This window comes from Anolis sagrei, chromosome 4 (genome assembly GCF_037176765.1).
Source record: "Anolis sagrei isolate rAnoSag1 chromosome 4, rAnoSag1.mat, whole genome shotgun sequence".
In the NCBI taxonomy this organism is placed as follows: Eukaryota; Metazoa; Chordata; class Lepidosauria; order Squamata; family Dactyloidae; genus Anolis; species Anolis sagrei.
In genome coordinates, this window is record NC_090024.1 from 118167203 (window position 1) to 118192073 (window position 24871).

A 24871-nucleotide genomic window follows, 5' to 3' on the forward strand; every position below is an offset into this window, starting at 1 on the left:
CTTCACTAGGTTTTAATTCTTGGGGTGTTTGGAAAGAGATCAGACTTTGGGTTAGTTCAGGAGAAACTTCCTCTTATTTATTTATTTATTTATTTATTTATTATTCAAACTTATATGCCGCCACTCCCCTAGGGCTCGGAGCGGCTTACAAGAAACAACTCGAATCGAACACAATTTAAAACAACATATCAAAGATCAGAAGCCTGTCAAAACAAATATGTCTTACAAGCCCTGCGGAAAGCTGATAAATCCCACAAGGCACGGACTTCTGGTGGCAGAGTGTTCCAGAGCGATGGTGCCACTGCTGTAAAGGCTCTGCATCTAGTTGCTGTTAGACACAAGGTTTTAAAACTGGGAACTTCCAATAAATCTTGGTCCTCAGAAATTTTGGTCAATAAAATGGCCCTTGTTCATATGTCTGTCCTTGTTATTTTGTGGTTGGTATTCAATAGTGTGTAGCCTAGATATAAATTGGAATTGTTCCCTGTCCAACATGCTGATGGACTTGCTACCAGACCAGACAATAAAATCTAATCAGAAATTTCAAAACATCCGTGGAATCAGAATAGAGACAGAACTTGATCTGTTAATTGCAATGCTTGAGACTGATGCACAAACATGTAGAGTTACATTTCTCCACTCTGGAAATATGTACTACTGCTTTCAGAGAAAATATAATAATAATAATAATAATAATAATAATAATAATAATAATAAACCTGGATAACTATCATCGCTGTTTCCTACTAGTAATACTTGTGCAATATTCATTTTATCAACTGAAATAATAACAGCTGGAGACAGTCACAAAATTATTCATAAGATCCGAGACATTTCAATTAATTCTGTAATAAGAAAAAAAATGCTTGCTACATAATCCTTAGAATGCCTGAACTGTAAGTCATTGTTTCTCTAGGCAAAGTCAATTGAACTGTGAATGTGATTCAATTGGCATTGATCTACTCAGTAACCTTTGTTCTTGGAGGTGAACATCTCCAGCAGCCTGGATATTTAAGAACACATACTGCTTTCTAAAAACTTTTTCCCCCTCTGGTAGAGAAAGTGAAGAACTTTTTTTTCCTGAACAATGTCTTCTTGTTGTTTTTTTCTTAGTTAATTTTTTTTCATAACCATAATTGTTCAAGTGCAAATGAGTTATTTGCCTCTAGTCTAAGTGTGTGGTTTATGAGTAACGCTACACATAGTTGCACATTGAATTTGAAGCACTATTGTGTGAGAGGGAGGGAGCCAGAGCCATACCTATTACTTCCTTCCTTCCTTCTTACTTACTTACTTACTTAGGTGATCCCTCGTTGTTCGAGTAGGATAATCCCCCAGGGTGGGTCTGTAGTTGACTATGGAGCCCTATTCTTGATCTGCATCATCTCCTGCAGTGAGGACATTGGTTTCCAGGTGGAAGGCGGTCCCGGTCAGGGTTGGCTTGACGCGCCTTCCTCTTGGCACTTTTCTCTCTTTCGCCCTCCATTCGTGCCTCTTCAAATTCTGCAGCACTGCTGGTCACAGCTGACCTCCAGCTGGAGCACTCACAGGCCAGGGCTTCCCAGTTCTTCTTCTTAGGCTTCGTTCTCCTTCTTAGGGCTTCCTTCTTAGCCAGTGATACATACTGATTTGCTAGGCCATGTTACCCATCTTTGTATGTGGTTCTTTACCCAGCATAAGGATACAAATGAGGAAATCTGGTTCCCTAACTGGATCAGTGATTGTGTTCTGCAAGGAGTGTGATATATTCATATCCTACCGGTAGGCTCCTGGTAGGTAACTGTTTGATCCCTGTGTAAGCTATATAAGTCTTTATTCTGACTGAACATGGCCCTTTTGGTTTGGTTTGCTCCTCTCACCATTTCTCTTTTCCTTTTCCTCATGGCTATGATGATCCCTCATGCATTCCTTAGAACAGAGGTAGCAAACGAGTGGTCCATTATGGTGTACAAAAACTCTCATGATTCCTTATCTGGAGGACTACAAATTATCAACCCTTCTTCTATAGTAGTCGTAGGGCTTGTGTAGAATGATGCAGAAGTTATTGATCAGCAGTTGCCAACATTTTTCAAAACTAACTATGCTGGATAGGGCTAATGGGACTTAAAATCCCACAATGTAGAGGAGCTTAGAATTCCTGTTCCTGATCTACAATGAAACTTTTGATTAATAATCGAAAATGTTTTTGCTGTCACATATCATAAATCAATTCAAAAAAAAATTGGATGGAACCATTTAAACCTTCAAAAGTTTTAAACCAGGTTTTAATTTGGTATCAGAATGAAGCCAACCTCAGTGGCACTGGGTCTCCAGAATTAGGATGTCACAATTGGGAAGGTCTTTCCCAAACTCTCATGGAGTGTCTTGTCCCCATCGATTATCATGGGATACTGTCCGATTAGTATAATTAATTCCTCAAGCAGACATATATAGCAAGAAGCGTTATTTTAAACATGAAGAAATGCCCTAGTTATTGTTCATGAATTCCACATTATCTAAAGTGCCAAGAGCAGCATACCTAAAAGTATTCAAAGGTTCAATCTCTGCAATAAAATTAGGCTAAGTCATAATGTCATGATCAAGATCATCCAATATTGATTTTATCTCCCAGTGTTAAACACTATCTCTGCAATGGGGTGAGAATCTGTCATTCACTAAGCCTAGAAAGAGTTCTGCTGAGAAATGATTACAAATCACGTAAATGGATCCACAAGACTAATCAAGTGTGCTGTGTTCTATTTGTCTCATGCAAATGCTCACACAGTGCCATTAAGTGCACAAGGCATCTCTTTGGCTCCATGAGTAACTTGAATCAATTTTCAAGTCATCTTCCTTCAGAGAACAACATTCACTTTCACATTGCAGATGAGGGAGCACTCAGCATCTGATATGTAATAACAAAGCAATAGAAACTACAAAAGACACTGAAGCATGCACTCAGTCTGATCAGGGTCATTGTGGATTGATCTTTGGGGCCTCATTATCACTCCTTGTGGATTGGGAACCTATCCTGGAATAAAAAAAATATATTATGTGACAGGCACATTATTTGAAAATACATTGCTAGCTATGTCTCAGTTCAAACTCCAATGTGAATTTAGGAGTTCAGAGAAAGCTGTAGATTCATTTTTAAGCTTTGCTCCCCTCCCAGTATTTACAGTTTGTGATTAAGCATCGGCGTTGGGGTGAGCTCCCACCATCAGCCCTACCTTACCTAGTAATTCAAAAACAGCATGTGAGTAGATAAATAGGTACTGCTTTGGCGAGGAAGTAAACTGTGACCCTGAAGACATGCTGTCAATTCGATCAGGAAAGCATCCATGAACACAATTTTTCCTTGGCATGGAAAAATGTAACAACAGCACCTCCGTGTGGCCGAGTATAGCACAGCCAGAATGAAAAAAAAATAGAGGGAAGCCTTGCCTCTGTTTATGTACTGTCTGTCCTTGTCAATTGTATAAGGGCATTGAAGGTTTGCCATATATGTACCCTGTAATCTGCTCTGAGTCTCCTTGGGGAGATAGAGTGGAATATAAATAAAGTATTTATTTATTTATTTATTTATTTACAGTTCTTATATTCCGCCCTTCTCACCCCGCAGGGGACTCAGGGCAGATTACAGTAAACACATATATGGCAAACATTCAATGCCAGTTTGACAAACAATATTTAACAGACAAAGGCTATTTAACTTTTTTTTTTCTGGCCGCCAGGGGAGCTGCTGCTTTTCATCGTCCATCAACGACACCGATGAAGTTCTTCCGCATTCCACATTCCCCGGAGTCTTCTTTCTTTATGGCCTCATAAATTAGTTAAATTTAGCCTCCCACACAAGGTGGTCCCTTATTTTCCTACTTGACAGATGCAACTGTCTTTTGGGTTACAAAGGTTGACAACGGGCTACACAATGGCTGGACACCCACTCCAGCCCGGGCTGGCTTCGAACTCATGACCTTTTGGTCAGAGTGATCTTAATGCAGCTGACACTCAGCCAGCTGCGCCACAATCCCGGTGCTAAAGTATATTATTATAAAGTATATTATTATTAGATATCTCCTCAGTTAATTTAGCCACTCAAGTCAATTTTGAGGCATTTTACATATCCTTGTGGTTCAAAGGAGAATATTTCAATATAGGTCTTATAGAAAAGGGGGAAAGGGGGGGAAATTTGTTGTTTTGTTTAGGGCTGCTGAAGGCATGGTAGAGAGGAGGAAGGTGAGTTCATTGACCATGAAAATGTACCTTTTTTCCAGGTTTTCCCATAGTTTTTAAGGGTTGCTTTTTGAAGAACATTTAAACACATACAATTTATTTCCCAATGGAAGGCAGGATTTTTGTTCTCAAATCTATTTTATAGGGGTTGATTGTCTAAGCAGCCCCTCAGTGGTGGTGACAATTTTCTCTTGTTTTATCAGCCTTGAAGAGCTGACCCAGAAAATCCCATGCTTCTGGGCAGGGAAATATTTTCACACAGGTCTGCTATAGGTTCAATGCCTCCCTTTTATTGGATAATAACATCTAACCTGGGAATTTTCTGGGTAGTTTTTCAAGGGAGGAATAATGCAGCTTAAAGGCTTTAAATTCTCACACCTCCTTTAAGGTGAGCATGACCTACGCTTTAGATTGGTGTGGTGTCACACGCTGGGTCTATAGCAGTTGGCTTTTGAACAGGACGTGCTTTTTATGCCCAGTGGGAAGCCAGGGTGCCTCGACTGAAAGACCATAAGGATTTTCCTATACAGAGTCTTTAGAAGCTTGAAAGGTTTAACAAAGTCCTTTATTATTGCTTAATTCTTCAACAAACAATCAAATACTTCTTAGATCTTCAACAAATTAAACAAATGCTTCAAGGCTTTGAATCAACTGGTGGGCATCTTGCTTGGAGAACTATTTCTTTCTTTAACAAGGAAAACCCTTTTTTACCCCTCCCGGGCAATCTGTTTTCTAGGTTCTGCTGGTGTGGGCCCTACTCCCAGCTCCAATTGCTTCTGGTTACTCGAGTAGACCTACCAGCCAAGACCTTGTAGATTTTCCAGCTGGAGTCCTTTTGGATTTTCTCCACGAATGATGTGGATCTGTATCTTTAACCCCAACAAGGGTTGTGCTGTAAAACTGTTTTCCTTAGAAGCTTTAGGGCTGTTTTCCCCAGATGTTGTGAGAAACAAAGCTTCTCTATAGGTGGGGAAAGCTCACGTCCTGTAACTGGGCTTCCAAAACTGAAAGACTGCCTGAAATCTTTCTTTTCCCTCCCAGAGCCCTGGGGAAAGGGTCGAAACTAAAGAACATAATGATGATTGATGGGTCATTGGCCCTATAATTGCAGAGCAAGGGAAACCACCTTATAGCAAAATGCATGGAACCTTGGAATACATGCAAACACTCAATAGAAAGAAAATGAAGCAGGAGCTCCTGGTACAGCCATACCAGCACAACTGGAGTCTTATTAGGTTTACCATAAAGATTGATGAGAAATCTTTTCAGCTCACATTTCCCTGTGAAAAAAATCAAATTCCAGTGACCAAAAATTGATTATAAACTGTGATGCAATTTATTTTCACAACGTGTACTTTTCTGAAATGTGTGATGCAAATTGCAAAAAAGTATTTTTAAAATGTGTACAAAAAGCATACAAATATATTTGAAGCAAAACTATAACAAAAAAACCCACTTATTTATAAGAATGCACACATGGAAAAATTTTAATTGTTGCTTGCAAAAATTGGGGAAAATACACATGTAAATGTGTGCATTTGAAAAATGAATGTATAACATTAAGGTTCTTTAAGAATGTGTGTGGATTTGAAGGTGGGGTTACTGTACAGACTTTTAAAAAATGTAATTTGGTATGAAATTATGATTGAATTAGTACAGCATTAAAATAGCACCCTGAGAAGAATAAAGCATGCCAGATTTGACTATCCCTAATCCACTACTGATTAGTGATTTTTTTTTCATTAAAAAGCCTCTGGTGTTTTTTAGAGGTCACGGGTAGGCCTTCCCTTTAATATGATTTTTATTCTTATTTTTGTAAAGGTGCTCCTGTCAAGGTTTATTTTGATTATTCCTGTCCTATTGGTGTCATCATTTAATTTTTTAAATGTGTTTGCTAGGAAGCAGCTTCCATGGTGCTTCTGATCCTTTGACTGTTAATGTTCACGCTGTGATTTGCTTGTAATAATTTCCTGTATAGATTGTGATGTTTTCCCTTACGCTAATTAATTAATCACAACTTACTCAGTATATGAGTGAAGAGGATACTAACACAATATATATGGCCTTGTTGTAGGGGACTTGAGTTAAATTTCCTAAGACTATTTCTTCCTATATTTTTCCTTAACACTCCAATAATATGGTTTGTTTTTCCTATGCTAGTTAAAACATTGGAAAATGTAGGTTTTCAAAGCCCACCTCCCACAACCCCTGGATCTGCATCAATAATTACACTAATTATCCAGTGTAACTTTTTTTGAATCACATTATCTGGTGAATCATTGATATTTAGATGAAATTATAGAATCCTAGCTAGCATATTTAAGCATTCTTGTGAGCCTACAAGTCAAAGAAGTCTAATTAAAATGAGCTTTTAGTTTCTTGAAAATGACCATCATGTTTAGATTCATTCAATAAGTTCTCTATTTTGTTGGGGTAGTTACATTCAACATATTATGACATCATTCAATTATTTTACCTACTGCATGTTATGAGGAAGGTGGGATCAAAAAGATGTGTGGTTGCTGGGTTAAACTGATTTTCAACACCTTTATTGTAATGATCTATCACTTTGAGGCTGGTTCAAATTCAGAGCTTCATTTATTGAAATTTTAAAGAGAGTGAAAAGAAGGAGAAATTTGGAACTATAGATATGATGAGTGTGCAGGCATAGCACCCAAATAAGAATTCTATCCGACCAATAGCTAAATTTCTAGCATTACGGAAAGTAAGGCTGAATATAATTCACATTTTGAAATCTTATATTTGCTATGTTTACATTTTTTTGGTAAATTTACTTGAATCTTTTCTTTGGATTTCTAAACTATTCCTATATGTTCAGCTGAAGTTTTAAGTTACTATTATTGCAAAAATGTAGAGTGTGAGGAAATTTCACAGGAGAGTAGAATTTTTCTGTGGGTCTTCATTTTGCTCCCTTCTGTATAGCTACATCCTTGTAGTGACATAATTTTACCTTCCAAGCTAACCTATGAAATTTATTTATCGTGTCATCCACAACCAGACCATTGTATTACATTTCTAACAGAACAAAACAAACAAACAGATAGAAAAACACAAATTTTGCAAACTTGGTAGTTGATTAATCAACTACCTATGAAATGAAAGGTGCTTCCTTTTGCAATTTACATTTGGTTGAATTTTGTGCTTACATTAGGACAGGGCTACACAACTTGTGGTCCTCCAGGTGTTTTAGACCTCAGCTCCCAGAATTCCTAGCCATTGGACAAGCTAACTAGGGCTTTTGGGAATTGGAGCCCCAAACATCTGGAGGGTAGCAAGTTATGCAAGCCTGCATTAGGAAAAATGTGTATCAAAATACCTGTGCCATACCTGTGGCACAATTTACTCAGTTTCACTTATCCATGGTTTCAATTATTCAGTTAAGGCCTGCTGTACAAGCTACACTATCTCTCAATATCCCCGGCATTCATCATATTGAAAATAATAGCATTCATGATTGCAGGAAGTTTTACAAATCCACACAAAGTCTGGAAACGCACCTCCTATTGAGATATAATTTACTTGAATTATACTCCATATGGAATTTCTATTCATTTCTATTATTATGTACATATTAGCATAGATGTCTCTCTTTATATTTCTGTTAATAAGAAAATATTTTTATATCAGGAAAATTTTCTTCAAAATGCATATGAATCTAGTGTTACTAAAAGACCACCTTTTGTTTGTTTCAAAGACTTTGAACATGTAGAAAGTGAACAAAAACCCACCACTCAGGATGGGTGCCCTGATGACTCGGCAGCTCGCTGTGAAGCCTTTGCTCAGTTCTTTGCAGACAAAGTCGCTTTGATCCGCTCTGGACTGGACACCATATTAACGGCAGTCTCTGAGGATGTAACACGAGCATCTGCTTGTCCAATTTTGATGGATTCATTTCAATTAGTTCAAACCGAGGATGTGGACAAGGTGCTTGGAGGAATGAGACCTACCACATGCATCCTAGACCCCTGCCCATCCTGGAGGCCAGAGGGGGATTGGCCGAGTGGGTTAAGGTGGTGGTTAATGCCTCCCTCCGGGAAGGCATATTTCCAGCTAGCTTAAAGCAAGCTGTGATAAAACCGCTGTTGAAGAAACCATCACTGGACCCCACTCAATTGGTTAACTATCGGCCTGTTTCCAATCTCCCCTTTTTGGGCAAAGTCATGGAACGTGTGGTGGCCTCACAACTCCAGGCATTCTTGGTAGACACGGATTATCTGGATCCGGCACAGTCTGGCTTTAGGCCGGGGCATGGTACCGAGACAGCCTTGGTCGCCTTAGTGGATGATTTCCGTCGGGAGCTCGACAGGGGGAGTGTGTCCCTGTTGGTGCTACTCGACCTCTCAGCGGCCTTCGATACCGTCGACCACGGTATCCTTCTGGGACGCCTCGCGGGAATGGGTCTCGGAGGTACTGCTCTGCAGTGGCTCCGGTCATTCCTCGAGGGCCGGTCTCAGAAGGTGTTACTGGGGGACTCCTGTTCTACCCCACAACCTTTGTTTTGTGGGGTTCCTCAGGGTTCAATACTATCCCCCATGTTGTTTAACATCTACATGAAACCGCTGGGCGAGATCATCCGGAGTTTCGGGGTGCGGTGTCATCTGTACGCAGATGATGTCCAACTCTGTCACTCCTTCCCACCTGCTACTAAGGAGGCTGTCGAGGTCCTGAACCGGTGCTTGGCCGCTGTGACGGTCTGGATGGGGGCGAACAAATTGAAATTGAATCCAGACAAGACAGAGGTACTCCTGGTCAGTCACAAGGCCGAACAGGGTATAGGGTTACAGCCTGTGTTAGACGGGGTCGCACTCCCCCTGAAGACACAGGTTCGCAGTTTGGGTGTGATCCTGGACTCATCGCTGAGCCTGGATCCCCAGGTTTCGGCGGTGACCAGGGGAGCATTCGCACAGTTAAGACTCGTGCGCCAACTGCGACCGTACCTTGGGAAGTCTGACTTGGCCACGGTAGTCCACGCTCTGGTTACATCCCGCCTTGACTACTGCAACGCTCTCTACGTGGGGTTGCCTTTGAAGACGGCCCGGAAGCTCCAACTAGTCCAACGGGCGGCAGCCATGGTATTAACAGGAGCAGGGCGCAGGGAGCATACAACTCCTCTGCTGTACCAGCTCCACTGGCTACCAATTAGCTACCGGGCCCAATTCAAAGTGCTGGCTTTGGCCTTTAAAGCCCTAAACGGTTCTGGCCCTACATATCTATCCGAACGTATCTCGGCCTATCAGCCCACCAGGACCCTAAGATCTTCGGGAGAGGCCCTTCTCTCCATCCCGCCTGCTTCACAGGTGCGGCTGGCGGGAACGAGAGACAGGGCCTTTTCTGTGGTGGCCCCGCGGCTTTGGAATGCCCTCCCTATAGAGATAAGATCAGCCACCTCGCTGATGGCATTTCGGAAAAAACTGAAAACATGGATGTTTGAGCAAGCATTCGGCTAATCCGATGCGATGAAGTTTTTGATCAAGGACTGGCAATCATAGACAATGAAATTGGATTATGATTTTAATTAAGAGATGCATTGGTCTGTATTGGTGGCCCAATACTGTGTATTGTATATGTATGTGTTTTATATTCTTAATCGGAATTATTGTTGTTTTTAAATGTTGTAAACCGCAATGAGTCGCCGTTTTAGGCTGAGATATTAGCGGTATACAAGTGTACTAAATAAATAAATAAATAAGATATCTGTAGCAATGTTTAAGAACACTATTTGTTCTTAAGGGACTTTTATCACACATGACAAACAAACTGGCATTGAAACTGGATTGTCATCTTTGGTGATACTCCTTATTGCAAGATTCCATGCACATGTGTGTTTCCTTTCCACAGTTGACCTGTCCCCTGCACCAGCACCAATAGCTTGCAGTCCGACAATTTCTCTATAACCTACCTTGTGTGATGGGTCCATTCCACCTCTGTGCCAGCGATAAAGTGATGTCAGTAGGTGGGATTATTTTCCTCTCCCACTCTCACTGACCATTCCCAACCTGTATGATTTCTGTTTATTTAATATTTGTTCATTATATTTGGCTTTTTAAAAAATAACTATTGTTGAAACTTCAAAACTGTTGGTGAAAAAATATGACACAGCAGAAGTGTGGGAAGGAGGACCTGTGAGGTTATATGAAAGTATGACCATGGACCATGGTTTAGCTAATCAATGTGATTGTGCAAATGGAGTGAGATATGGTAACAAAGGTACTCATTCAGGTATGTGTCCACTATTTATAATATCATGATTGACATGGAACAGCAGTTTCCTGTGACAAAGTCTTAGCATAACTGAAAGATTGAATTCTGAGGCTTGCAGTATTTGTGTGTATAATAGCACAAACAATAAAATGCTACACATGTACACCGAAAGAAAGGAATGTGTCTTCTGAATCCAACTATTCACATAGATGTTCAAATACAAATATAATTTTAAAATATAGTCTAGATCAGTGATGGGCAGCCTTTTGAGCCTGATATGCCAAAATTCGCCAAAAAAACCAGAGTATAACTCGGGCGGTGTGTCACTTCTAGGAAAAAAACATATTTAAGGATGGAATTAGATAATAATAATAATAATAATAATAATAATAATAATAATAGTCTTTATTTATACCCCACCTCCATCTCCCTGCTGGGGACTCAGGGCAACTTACATGAGGCCAAGCCCAACAACAAATTACATAAAATAAGATAAAACCTAAGCACAAACAACACATAATAATAATAATAATAATAAGAATAATAATAATAAGAAGAAGAAGAAGAAGAAGAAGAAGAAGAAGAAGTCATTCATGGTCTGCTAAGATGCCTAGATCCCTTACAATGGAATAATAATAATAATAATAATAATAATAATGGCTTCCCCAGACACAATATTCCTATGGATGCAACTTAGGATTGTATTGGCCTTTTTCGCTGCAGCATCACACTCTTGGCTCATAATAATAATACATATATTTTATTATTATTATTATTATTATTATTATTATATGTTAATAATAATATATTTTATTAAACTATATTATTATTATTAGTAGTATTACAGTATAATTACATAATAATAATTATAATAATAATAATAATAATAATAATAATATGTCATTCATGGTCCGCTAAGATGCCTAGCTATTATTCCCTTACAACGGAATAATAATAATAATAATAATAATAATAATAATAATAAATTATTATTATTATTATTATTATTATTATTATTATTATTGGGTTCTCCATGGGTGGGGGGGAGGCAGTGACAGAAGACAGAATTATAGATATCCTGTAGGCAATTATGGGTTAACTAGCCTAACTGACCACAGAGAGCTCCCTGTGGCGGAGTGGGCTAAAGCGCTGAGCTGCTGAACTTGTTGACCGAAAGGTCTCAGGTTCGAATCGGGGGAGTGGCGTGAGCTTCCGCTATCAGCCCCAGCTTCTGCCAACCTAGCAGTTCAAAAACATGAAAATGTGAGTAGATGAATAGATGGTGGGAAGGTAATGACACAGTCATGCCGACCACATGAACTTGGAGCTGTCTACGGACAATGCCAGCTCTTCAGCTTAGAAACCACATCCCAGAATTGGACATGACTGGACTTCATGTCAGGGGAAAACCTTTAACTTACTAGCCTAACTGACCACAAGATGGCACATGTAACTGCCTTTTAGGAAAGGACAGGGTTAATAAGCAGAAATAGGGGTTAATAAGGATACACAATAGTAATAGTGATGAAATGGAGTTGGCACTATGCTGCAAGATGGCATTCCTTATGTAAATTAAGATGGCCGCCGCTATTTCTAACGGTGGGAAACAGCACCCATAGCACAGTAATGATGGTCAATTAGAAATCCACAGCATCCCAGAACAGTAAACTAGATTATGGTTGCGGTGGTTATGTGGATGCTAGTAATTGTGATAACAGGGCCCCAAGAGATGCATCCCCTGTGGCATTCCGCTACTCCCTGCTCCGCTGGCCGGAAGTGAGGTCAAAGATCCCCTAACGGCCTAACTGGAAATCCCAGAACTAGATGCTCTGTGCAGGAGCATTGTTGTTTTAGCCTACAGACCTCCGGCACAGAGTGTCTACACTACAAATGCTTAATCCCTGGCTACTGGACCTGGCCATGTAGGAGCTGAGGATGAAATGTCCTCTCAGCATGCAGCCCCATACTTCTCTGTATGCCACGAAACAGTCACCACGAGGTTGGACTATTGCAACGCCTTATATGCCAGCCTTCCAAAGTCAACAACCCAGAAGATTCGGATGGTCCAAAATGCAGCGGCCAGGCTGCTAGCGGGATCATCTATAAGATCCCATATTACACCAATTCTGCAACAACTGCATTGGCTACCAATAGAACATCGGATCTTTTACAAGATACTGATCCTGACATTTAGAGCTCAAAATGGCCAAGGACCTTTATATCTTAGGGACCGCTTCATTCCTTTTCTCCATCAGTGGTCACCTCGATCCACCCAGGAAAATCTCCTATATATACCGGGCCCTAGGGAGGTACACCTGGAAGCTACAAGGCGTAGAGCTTTTTCGACCTACGCTCCAATTCTGTGGAACTCATTGCCTCCATACATTAGAGCAATGTCGGAGTTGCGACCTTTTGTAAAGGCACTCAAGACTTGGCTGTTTGGTTGTGCATTTAAGTAATCAGATCTAATTTGCCAAATAGTCACTGTTGAATGTTTTTATGTTGAATGTTTTTATATTGTGTAAATGCTCTTTTAGACTGTAAGTCGCTCGGAGCATCTTGGTGGAGAGCGACTAATTAAGAAATAAAGTGAAGTGAATAAAGTATGCGGCCGTGTGTCATTGAAAATGGCTAAGTGTGTCAGTGCTGGCACGCATGTCATAGGTTCACCATCATGGGTCTAGATCATAGTATAGGAAAAAAATGGGATGAGCCTGCTAATGATTCATGACATATCAGATATACTATTTTGCTTATGAAACCTATATTGTGCAATTCATGACAAATTTATTGAAGCATATTTAACAGTGGATATTCCTTTTCCCACTAAATAAATGCACTGAAGAATAAGGAAATTAAGATAAACAATATTTGGCCTAAAAATGCCGCCCAATAAATATGCACCAGTTCTTTTTAATGAAGAGTTCTGGCTTTTCCTATGAATAAGGGGTCTTAAGGGAATTTGGTACATGATGAAAGGTCACAGACAGAAGGACAAATTTAAGGATAAAGGTTGAGTGGTTTCTAAAATGAAAGCCGTCAGATAGGTCCCCCTTGACTGAACAGTTGAGAAGGGGAAAAGAAGAAGTTATTAAATTATGGCTTAGCCTGTAATGTAACAATCTAAAAGTGAGTTCACTTTCAAATGGGTTAATGAGTAGTGCTTCACTGACAAAATGGGCAAGACTGTGTGAAATAACAGTATTTGAAAAGCACTCATATCACTCTAGTCCAGGTATATATGAGGAATGGATGGAGAGAAAGGCATGCAAAATAAATGTCAACAATTCACTTCTGACAGCACCTTGAAAGGGAAATGGCAATATAATTTGCCAAAGGAAAACTCTGCTGAAACCATATCCAGATTGTGGATAATGTTTACTTCAAACACGTTTTATGGTAAACGGTGGGGCTCACTTCTTATTCTTTAAAAATGGTTAAGCTATACAAAATAAATAATCAATACAATGAACAATAAAAAGAGCAAAAGCTAAGCATACAGCATCAATCAAATAAAACCTTAATTCAGTTAGCCCAAAATTTGTGCTTTATCCTCCTTTGGAAATAATCAGTAATTTAAATATGTTGTTCTACAATGTATCATAAGCTTGCTGTAAGGAACCAAAAGAGTTATGCTTATCCAGTTAATCTGAATAATAGTTAATTGACCAGCTACTAAAAAACTAAATTTTACATCAGTGATGATTTCCATAGAATTAGCTTTCAAATGTTTTCCCAAGATGGTAATAGTTTCTCTAATTTCTGTGCCAAGGGAAAGAAAACCAGATAGATAGATAGATAGATAGATAGATAGATAGACAGACAGACAGATGATAAGGTAGCTTTTCTTATTTATTTTTCCCCGTAAAGAGTGAAAGATACTCAGATCAGGAAAAAAGTGTCTAGTTTTCTAAAATTATTATTGTTTTTTTTTTTTTTTTAGAAATTCCAGATTGGAATGCAATGTGTTCCATTGTAAATTTTATTATTATGACAAAAGAGGGTTTTTTTAAAAAAAAAAATAGAAGACCTCTATTACACCCATTTAGAATCCTGCTGATAGAGTTAATCCCTTATTTTCACTAATGGAAATCACCTATCACGTCCATTTTGGCATCCTCCCTAGTGCAACCATCTATGCCTCCTAGTTGCCCAGTCTTGTAGATGAAATGAAAGCCACATTTCTAGAAACCCAAAGGTATTGCCTAATCTGCTTCTTACCATCTCTTCAACTGAAGTGCTGACTGATTTTATTTCTCTTCCAAATATGTCTCAATTACAGCCTGTTTACTTTGTCTTACAAGGGAAAGCAGGAGCTATTAAGAAACAAATCTGCCAGGTTATGCTTAAAGATTTCAGTCTTTGCAAAATATGGCATGAACCAGGGCCGTAGCCAGAAAAAAAATTCGGGAGGGGTTGAAATTTTCGGGGGGGGGGGGTGTTGAAAATTTTGCAGGGGGGGGGGGAAGGGTTGAAACCTGCCTCCTAGCTCACGCTGAAGCAAAGAGCACAGCAGGGGATAGAGTAGCCTTCAATAGCTTGCAGCTCTGCCCCTGTCAACCACCTCCACCAAGTCTGGTCTCCTTAATGAGAGCATTCAACACACACACACACCCAACTTGGTTGCTTCACTACATCGGCTATTGCTGCAAGTAATGACAGTGTGAATAAATTGTCAATATTTGCTTAAGATAGTGCTTGCCGTTCTGGAGGGACTCTTAATTTTTTGCATCTCATAGACTTAGCATGGAGATTTGGTTAACCAGTCAAAATTCATGAGTAAACCAGTTTTTTTTAAAAAAAAAATCTGAAACATTTCGGGGGGGGGAGGTTGAACCCCTAACCCCCCCCCCCCCTCGCTACAGGCCTGGTATGAACTGATTTTATCGAAACCTTGCAGATAGATAAGCAATTTGGAATGTAATAATTCTTTGGATTGTAAATCTATCTGCATTTTCTAACATCTTTCACAGCTCAAAAATATTTTGGAAGGGTAGTATATATTTAGAAATCTGTGCTTTGAGATAAAATCCTTATATTTAAAAAGTAACATTTGAAATGGTTATTAACATGTTTGACTTCATTGACTTCATTGCACAGAAGCAGGATGTCGCTATCACACAATGCCATATGATTACTGTTGCGCTTTTGCCACCTCCCAATTATGAAGCAGTCCCCCATCAATGATATGGTAATGTCCTTTAATTTTTTTAAATCCCAAATTAAAGTGTAAGCAAGATAGGGAAAAATTCTGAATGTTTTCTGGTAGAAAACAGAAGTAGACTGTTTCCTGTACTCTTAACAATAGGCTGGATGTCCATTAGATGTTATACATTATTTTGACCAATTTGTTTTTCTTATGTAATAAGTTACTGTTTGTCTATTTATTTATTGTATATCTAGTTTCCACCCTCTCAGTCCCACTTTCTCCTCTTTCTCTTTATGGTGTTCACTCTTTTCCTTCTTCTCTGCCCAAGAAGTGTTTATGATGCCACATGCATAACCCATTCTAGGGGTGATTGCTACCCATTTTATGTCATCATGTCTGAATATAACCATACATAAGAATTTATAGCCATAGTAGTTATCTTGTAGAATAAATCGGGCAGCAGAATATGATTGGATAAGACACAGAGAGAGATACAACAGAAGAAGAAAGTCAGTGAACCTCAAGATATTAGCAAAATTTCCTGTAACTGTGCAAAAATGTGTTTTCTCCCTTTTCTGTTTTTATGCATCAGTGCAGAGTTAATTACCACCAAGAATGAGAGAAAAACACCAGGAACAAAAGTACCATTTCCAAGGGCAATATTGCCTCCTGATATCAAAAAAATTCTGTCCTGCAGCATGCCTGAGAGACATGGACTTCCTGTGCACATAATCGGCCATTATCATTGTAGTTATGAGTCTTAACTGAGTAAAAACTGTAGGCATTTTTTTCTCGTTAATGCCAGACATTAAAAACTTGTTTCTGGGAATTGAAAACGCAGCTGCCCAAAATGTCCTGTGCTGCGATAATCTTTAGAAACAACCCGCTTGAGACTAAACTGCCTGCCTCACATCAAGCTGTTTTATTCATCTTTTCTTATTGGTACTTAGGGGGCACAATACAGGATGTAGGATATTAAGCAAGCTTGTTCTTGATGGTTCGGCAAGAAAAGGAAAGCTCCCTCCCCTGTGTATTCTTTTTTATTTAGCTTTTCCAATTTTACTGTCAGGGATTCTTGGCAAGTTGTACTGACTTTTTTTAATCACAAACATACTCATCCTATCTTTCTAGTTTATGAATTCAGAGTATCAGTAGTCCAATCAACCTCAAAGCACCCTCTGCCCATGAATTAGTTAGAGGACACTTGCCTTTGCTTCTTTTAAGAGGCTTACATTTTTAAGATCAAGGAAAGGAGTGTTGTGGTTTTAGTTATGAATAGGTTTTTAATTGGTTTTAGCTCTTTATTTTTAAATAATGTTAATATTCTATTTTGGAGCCCCTGGTGGCACAGTGGGTTAAACCCTTGTGCCGGCAGGACTGTAGGTCACAGGTTCGAATCTGGGAGAGTGCAGATGAGCTCCATCTGTCAGCTCCAGCTTCCCATGTGGGGACATGAGAGAAGCCTCCCACAAGAATGGTAAAACATCAAAAACATCCGGGTGTTCCCTGGGCAATGTCCTTGCAGACGACCAATTCTCTCACACCAGAAGCGACCTGCAGTTTCTCAAGTCATTCCTGACACACACACACACACACACACATCTATTTTAATGTTTGTATTTTTTAGGTTTTAAATTGTATTGCATTGGTTTTACTCTAAGCCACTTTGAGCATTCTTTTAAAGAGAAAGACAGGGGTACAAATAATAATAAGGAGGAGGAGGAGGAGGAGGCGGCGGCAGAGGGCTTCTGCAAGTGAAACAAATGGTAGAAGAAGAGAAACATGCACTGGCAGATTATGGGAAAGGCAGTCAAGAACCAACATTGAGGGAAGTCAATAGTAGTAAACTGCTTAAAGTGAAAAAAACAAAAAGTGAATACCATTGTGCTGTCAAGCACTGGGCCTATAGCAATTGGCTTTAAACAGTGCCCAGTGGGAAGCCGGGGTGCCTCAGCTAAGGATTTTCCTATACAAAGTCTTTAGAAGCTTGAAAAGTTTAACAAAGTCCTTTATTATTGCTTAGGTCTTCAACAAAGCAACTAAATACTTCTCAGATCTTCAACAGGTCAAACAAATACTTCAAGGCTTTGAATCAACTGGTGGCTTTCTTAATCTTGTCCACAAGGGACAGGCAACTGGCTTCGTGAACTGTTTCTTTTCTTTAAGAGGAAAACCCCTTTTAACCCCTCCTTGGGCAATCTACTTTCTAAACTTTGCTGGTGTGGGCTCTACTCCCAGCTCCAAACTGCTTCTTGGGTCCTGAGTAGACCTACCAGTCAAGGCTTTGTAGATTCTCCAGCTGGAGTCCTTTGGAACTGTTTCCCCCAGAATTTTGTAAGAAACGAAGCTTCTCTACAGGTGGAGCTGATTCACATCCTGTAGCTAAGCTTTCAACTGTAAGACTGAGCTAAAATCACTCCCTTTCCTCCCTGAACCCTGGGGAAAGGAGCAGAACTAAAAAACCCAATGATGATTGATGGGTCATTGGCCCTATAATTGCAAACCAAGTGAAGCCACCTTATTGCAAAATGCATGGAACATTGGAATACATGCAAACACTCAAAGGAAGAAAAGAAATTGGAGCTCCTGGTACAGCTGTACCAGCACAACCATAAAAACAAAATCCAGAGCAGAAGAAAAAACTGGCGAAAGAAGACTCTCCATGGACAGTTCCTGGAAAAAATTGAGAGCCAAATTGACAAAGAAAAAACATGGCTGTGGCTCACAAATGGGAGAAAATGGAGGGCCTGATACTGGCAGCCCAAGAACAAGCCATTCGAACCAATGCCATCAAAGCCAGAATTGAAAAGTCAACGACAGATCCCAAGTGTAGACTCTTCAAGGAAGCAGATGAAAAAATAGATCACATCCTCAGCCACTGCAAGATCGCTCAGACAGACTACAAGCAGAGACATAACACCATTGCTCAGATGATCCATTGGAATTTGTACCGCAAATACCATCTGCCTGCAACAAAGAACTGGTGGGATCACAAGCTGGAAAAAGTTACAGAAAATGAACACTTCAAGCTACTCTGAGACTTCCAGATTCAGACAGACAGAGTTTTGGAGCACAACACTCCTGACCTCATGATCGTGTTAAAAAACAAAGTATGGATTGTCGATGTTGCAATCCCAGGTGACAGCAGGATTGAAGAAAAACAACTGGAAAAGATGACACAATATGAGGATTTAAAGATCGAACTGCAAAGACTGTGGCACAAGCCAGTAAAGGTGGTCCCAGTGGTGATTGGCACACTGGGTGCAGTGCCTAAAGACCTTGGCCTGCACTTAAACACAATCAGCACTGACAAGATAACCATCTGCCAGCTGCAAAAGGCCACCTTACTGGGATCTGCATGCATTATTTGCCGATACATCACACAGTCCTAGACACTTGGGAAGTGTCCAACGTGTGATCCAATTCAACAGTCAGCAGAGTGTCTGCTGTGGACTCATCTTGTTGTTTTTCAAATAATAATAATAAAGTTCAACTTAACTGTGTTCCTTTCCACTCTGATTACAACATATTCATTGCAAAGTAACAGCATACAAGGAAAATTAGCTTCAGTAGTATATATACTTTCTCATAAAATGTCTTTGGAATTTCAGTGGTACTTGAGCACAGGAAAACTTACTTGTTGGTTGAACTGCTAAGCTGTCAGTACCTTTTTGTCATTCTCCCACTTTCTCACCCTAACACCCAACTTTACATCTCTCTACACCTGAAACTAATAAGTCATTGGCAGTCAACCCTTCTATTTAATTGTCTGAACACCCTATCTAAATGAAAGATGGAAATGAATATTCAAGAGCAGTGCAGGTAATGATTATGCTAATGACCACATTCCCTTTATTTGGTTACTTCAGAAGCTATAATGAAAATGAATGGGTAGTACAAAAATAATAACATAAATCCTCATTATACAACAACATTACATGTTCATTATGTGTAAATCTGCATTACATTTGCAAATTACTCTTGTGTGGAAAGAAGGTGGGATCATAATAATTGTCCGGATAATACAATGTTCCATTTCCAGGAGTGGTCAGAGAAATTCCTCTGTGAAGGTGAAAAGCAGGCCATAAAGATAATGGCCCCTCAGTCTCAGAAGCCATTGGCTTGGTTTTTTTTTTGTTGTTGTTAAGAACTGAGAGGAGTTGTTTACCATTATACTTACACGTGAATTTTGACTTGTTTAAGCAGAAAATGTAGATCAAATTCAATGGCTTTACATTAGCTGTGCTGTGAGATTTTCTTGACAGTAATAGAATCACCAAAATGTTTGTAATGCAGCAGTGGCAGGTAAGGGGGGAGTTTTTAAGATGAACCAATTTAATGTTGTAGAAATGACGCAAGAATAAATGTCTTCATTGGGACCTAACACTGAATTATACTTTCTTACTACATGGATGAATTTTAGGCTTATGGGCATCCCTTTTCAACATTAAAATTTATCAATATTACTTTTAAAGGTAATTCATTAGAATTACTTCAAAGAGAAAAAAACCTTTTATCTGTAAACAAATGTAAGATGGCATATCTGTTGTTAGTTTCACCTATAGTTTCATCTACCCTCATCTAGCAAAATATGTCATCTCTAGGCATTTTCTAGACCCTCTGTGTGATTACATGATATACTTCTACTGCAAGTTGCCATACACTAACCCTGGAAGACCTAGCAAATTCCTAGAGAGGATGTCATTATAGTATCTTCTGGCAGAAACTATTCATTTTAATAGGATTCACTCTCCATGTCGTACCAAAAAACAAAATAACAACTAACATTATGCAAAATATGAAATGCCTTGTCTTACAATCATATTACAGTTAAAGTAACATTTTAACCCATTTATAAAAATATAAAAATGTGTGCAGTTATTTTTTCCATATTTTTTACAAGCTTGTCTTTTTGGGTGATTGAAATTTTATTTTTATTACAGCTAGCCATAGTTCATTATTACACTTAAATTAGGATAAACGGCACCAGCAACTCACTATGCTTTCAGGGCTGTTTCAGGACAGATATGTATTAATCTATTTCAAGCATTTATGCCCCGTCCTTCTCACCACCACCATCACCACCCCCCGGGGGGGGGGGGGGCTCAGGCAGCTTAAAGAAGGCAACCATTAGATGCCAGACATAGTACTAACAATTAACACTAACTGACAATAAGATAGGGGGGCAATGGTTGGTGCACGATTAGTAAAAAGCCATTTGCTGTGCATTGGGATTACAGTTATGATGGTTTGCCCGTGTCTAATTTGGGAAAAGGTCAGAAGTTCCATCCAGAACCAGCACTAGGCTGTGTTATTAGAAGATCTCCCTAGAAAGTAGCCCCAGTTGAACTTGGTTGTAGTATATGTTCTCATTGTTTCCAAATGAATAAACTGCAACAAATATCTAACTGTATAATGCTGACTTAGCTAGTGCACTGGCATTCATAATGCATCCAGGGAGACCTACAGTTCCTCAAAAGCTATAGAAGGTTCTTTAGTGACAAATAATAAAAAAATGAGAATAGCAAAAAAAAAAAAAACCCACAGTGTCAGCCCCACATATATTTTTGCACAACTCTGGGGTTGAAGAGCATTTTTCCATCACATGGGGACCATCACATAGGTCTGACCATTGTCCTTTAAAAGAATGTTCTGTTAAATATTCATCAACAGTTTTCTAAAATGTGAATTGCCGGTTGTCTAAATAATATAAAACATGCAATTGTCTAAAACATGGAAAATGTCTTGGTAATTTTATGGGGTTTTTTTTTCAAAGCAGAAGTGGTTCCCTAAAGGCAAAACATTCCAAAATTACTTGTTTGTAGTGTAAATGTTGTTTGCTTCTTTTCTAAGTTGTGTTTTTTACAGTTAGAAATTTCCAGTACTATCAAAGGAAAAAAGTTGCAGGGGAAAGAAAATCAGGAAGAACAGATGTTCATTGTCTTTGCAGATCCTGAATCCATGTGTGTAGAATGAAGTTGCTTTTTTCCCTAGGGTATTTTTAAAAATTATTATTACAGCAAAAAGCAAAACAAAAACCACTTCTTGTTCTCTTTGCATAGATTGCAATAGTTCCATCCTGGATTGAACAAGAATGTTAAATACAATAAAATAAAGTTTTGTTTTTGAAGGCAAATTTTCAAAATGTCATTTTCAAAGAAAAATATGTGGAATATACCTTTGAACAATGGAAGCTGCTATGATGGTGGTAATGGTGGTGACCTAATATCTTTCATCTAAAAGTGCTGAGTCAAAAACAAATATATATAGCAGAAATCTATGCTTCATTAGGAATTAAGAATTTTCAGTATTTTCAATCATCCTAGCAACTAAAAATTACAAAGTGCTATCGGCATAATTTTTTTTAAAAACTCTCCAAAAAAAAACCCTTAAAAAAGGAGCCCCCGGTGGCGCAATGTGTTAAATCCTTGTGCTGACCGAAAAGTTGGTGGTTGAAATCCAGGGAGTGGGCTGAGCTCCCATTTGTCAGCTCCGACAGGATCCAGATGTCCCCTTGCAGATGGCCAGTTCTCTCACACCAGAAGTGATTTGCAGTTTCTCAAATCACTCCTGACATGAAAAAAATGCAAAGTAAAATATAGCAAATAGATAATAATTAAATTTGAGTAGAATTAAGAAGATGCAGTTCTCTGACTGAAATGCTGTATGATTTAAAATAGTAAGCTTTGGATATTTCATTTTGATATATTTTTAAAAGGTTTCTAAATAAAATTTTAAAAGTAAATTCAAAATGGTGAAACACAATTAAAAAAAACCAACTTAGAGCAAATACGTCCCACCCCGGAGTCTGAGATCATCTGGGGAGGTCCTGCTCTCGACCCCACCGCTATCACAAGTGAGGTTGTTGGGGACGAGGAGCAGGGCCTTCTCGGTTGTGGCCCCTCACCTGTGGAACTCACTCCCGGGAGAAATTAGGGCATCAACATCCCCCCTCTCCTTCAGGAGGAAAGTAAAGATGTGGTTGTGGGACCAGGCCTTTGGGCAATCTGACAACTAGATAAGGACAATCAAACAACTAGGACTGACAGGACTGACAATGTGGAATTGGAATTTGGACTATGAGATAGCAAACGCTGACCGTCTATGAGGAGTAATTGGGTTTGTATTGTTTTATTGGTTTTATTGGTTTTAGGGTTGTAATGCAGGATTGTTGTTTTAACTGTTCAACTGTTAACTGTTTAATTGATGTTATTTTGTTTTACTACTGTTATGTGATGCTGGCATCGAATTGTGCCTTTGTAAGCCGCCCTGAGTCCCCTTCGGGGTGAGAAGGGTGGGGTAGAAGAAACTGAAATAAATAAATAAATAAATAAATAATCTCACATAAAATGATTTTGTTAATTTTCTCAGTGTTTTTTGTTTCAAGTTTCACATGAACCATCCAAACATTTTACTCACTCGATATTAAAAATATACAGTGAAATTATATCCCCCCCCCCCCACAAACCAATGTGACATATAGGATGAGAGAGGACAGTAATTGCTATATCTTGAGCCACCTGAACCCAAGAAATATGAGATGGCAGTGGGAACTGTTGCAGCATGTTCTATTCTGAAACTGGCTCAAACTTTTAGATAGGCCCAAAGTCAGGGGGTGGTCCAAAATTTTGACCAGAATTCAGATCATCCACTGGCTTTGGTTAATGTAGGGTAATGATACACAAAGGTGCGGCCTTGCACCATGTCATCCCAGATCAGTTCAGTGTGCTGTTTGGCTGCCATAGAGCTTATCTAGGGCCCATCCAGATGCTGGTGTTCTCTTAGCTTTCTGCTTTATTATCTACAGCAGTAAGTAGCAATATAGTTTTCTACAGCTATTTCTCAAGAAGTACCACTAATCATTTTTTTGCCTTGTGAAAACTTATATTTTGAATAGGGAGGTTAAACTTTCCATCCCCATTCTAAAAAGTGGAAATTCCCAAGTTTTTGCTTATTTATGCTTATCCCTTTAGGTGTAATATATATTAGTATGAGCTGACAAGCAAGATTATGCTGTGTATGAAAGCCTCTTTCAAAGGCTACAGGAAAAATGCCATGCCGCTTGTATATGCAAAAATGAACTTTGCTGGTGTTTTGTAATGGAAACTTAGTTTGTTCTGTATAATACAGCAAGTGGTTTTCCATTCCTTTACTTACTAGGTAACAGAAACCCGGACTGGTCCTCTTGGCTGCAGTAACTATGACAACCTAGATTCTGTCAGTTCTGTTCTGGTACAGAGTCCGGAAAATAAGATTCAGTTGCAAGGTACGTGGGTGGACTTCTTTTGTTCATTTCTTCCAGGAAGGTATTTCCAGGGCTACCTGTCATTTTCTTTAAACTCTTTAAATTCATGTCAAGGATCAGTTTGAATGTCATATTTCGCAGAGAGAGATTACAAATCCATGTCATGTTAGAAAGATCTGATGTTTGGAACCTGTGGAATGGGTCCCTATTTTCCATGAGCTAGAAGAAGTCCAGATATCAAAGTTGCCTTGGGAATTAGCACCTCCATGGTGTGGGTCCTTCTCCTTGGACTTTCATTTAATTCAGTTCATGCCTGTTGGACACATTACGTGATCTTCTCAACCCACACAATAAAAACTATAATTTTACAATGGAGATTATAGGCTTGGTGATGACTAGGTTGCAGAAGGGCAATTGGTACTTTTCACACCAATGTTATCTTCACAGTGACTTTAAATTTTAAGTCTGTAATCCTATGCATGCTCACCAGGATATCTGCTCAGTTGAATTTAATGAGAGTTATTTTATGAAGAACAATGTTTATGTCTGGTGTGGTGAACATTTTTGCTGTAGCATTTTATAGAGAAAAGGTTCAGCATTTTTGAAAGATGATAGTGTCCTCCATCTTTAGCTTTGAATTAGGGAAAACTAATACATCTTGAAAAACAGACTTCATTTTACCCTATTTCCCATTCATTTGCTCTGTCTTTTAGTCTGGTCATCTCCTCTAGTTCTCCACAAGCAATACGTTTTCTAGATTGACACAGATTGTAATTGTCTAGATTAAGATGTGTTATTTTTACTCTTCTTTTGCTCTCTCCTGCTTATCTATTCAACACCTATCCCAGCAATGCTGGCATCGGAAATGTCATAACTATTTTCAGGTAGAATGTTGGTAGCAAGCCTGGCAAATTCTCTATCTATGCACAGTCTCTCTAATCAGTATAAAAAACTGGCTGTAATCCTAAATGCATTTAAATAGGAGTCATTTGTTCACAACAAAGGACTTGCCTGGACTTCTGAGTAGATAAAATAACATGTAA

At 39.0% G+C, this 24871-nt stretch overlaps 1 protein-coding gene across 5 annotated transcripts in view; it reads left to right on the forward strand.

Moving 5' to 3' along the window:
* Window positions 1-24871, forward strand: part of BRINP3 (BMP/retinoic acid inducible neural specific 3) — a 365830-nt gene that overhangs the window by 254580 nt on the left and 86379 nt on the right. For all 5 annotated transcript variants that reach the window (XM_060774525.2, XM_060774528.2, XM_060774527.2 and 2 more), the window contains one exon: window positions 23744-23849. In XM_060774525.2, the coding sequence (XP_060630508.2) occupies window positions 23744-23849 (106 nt within the window). The remainder of the gene's footprint in view (window positions 1-23743; window positions 23850-24871) is intronic.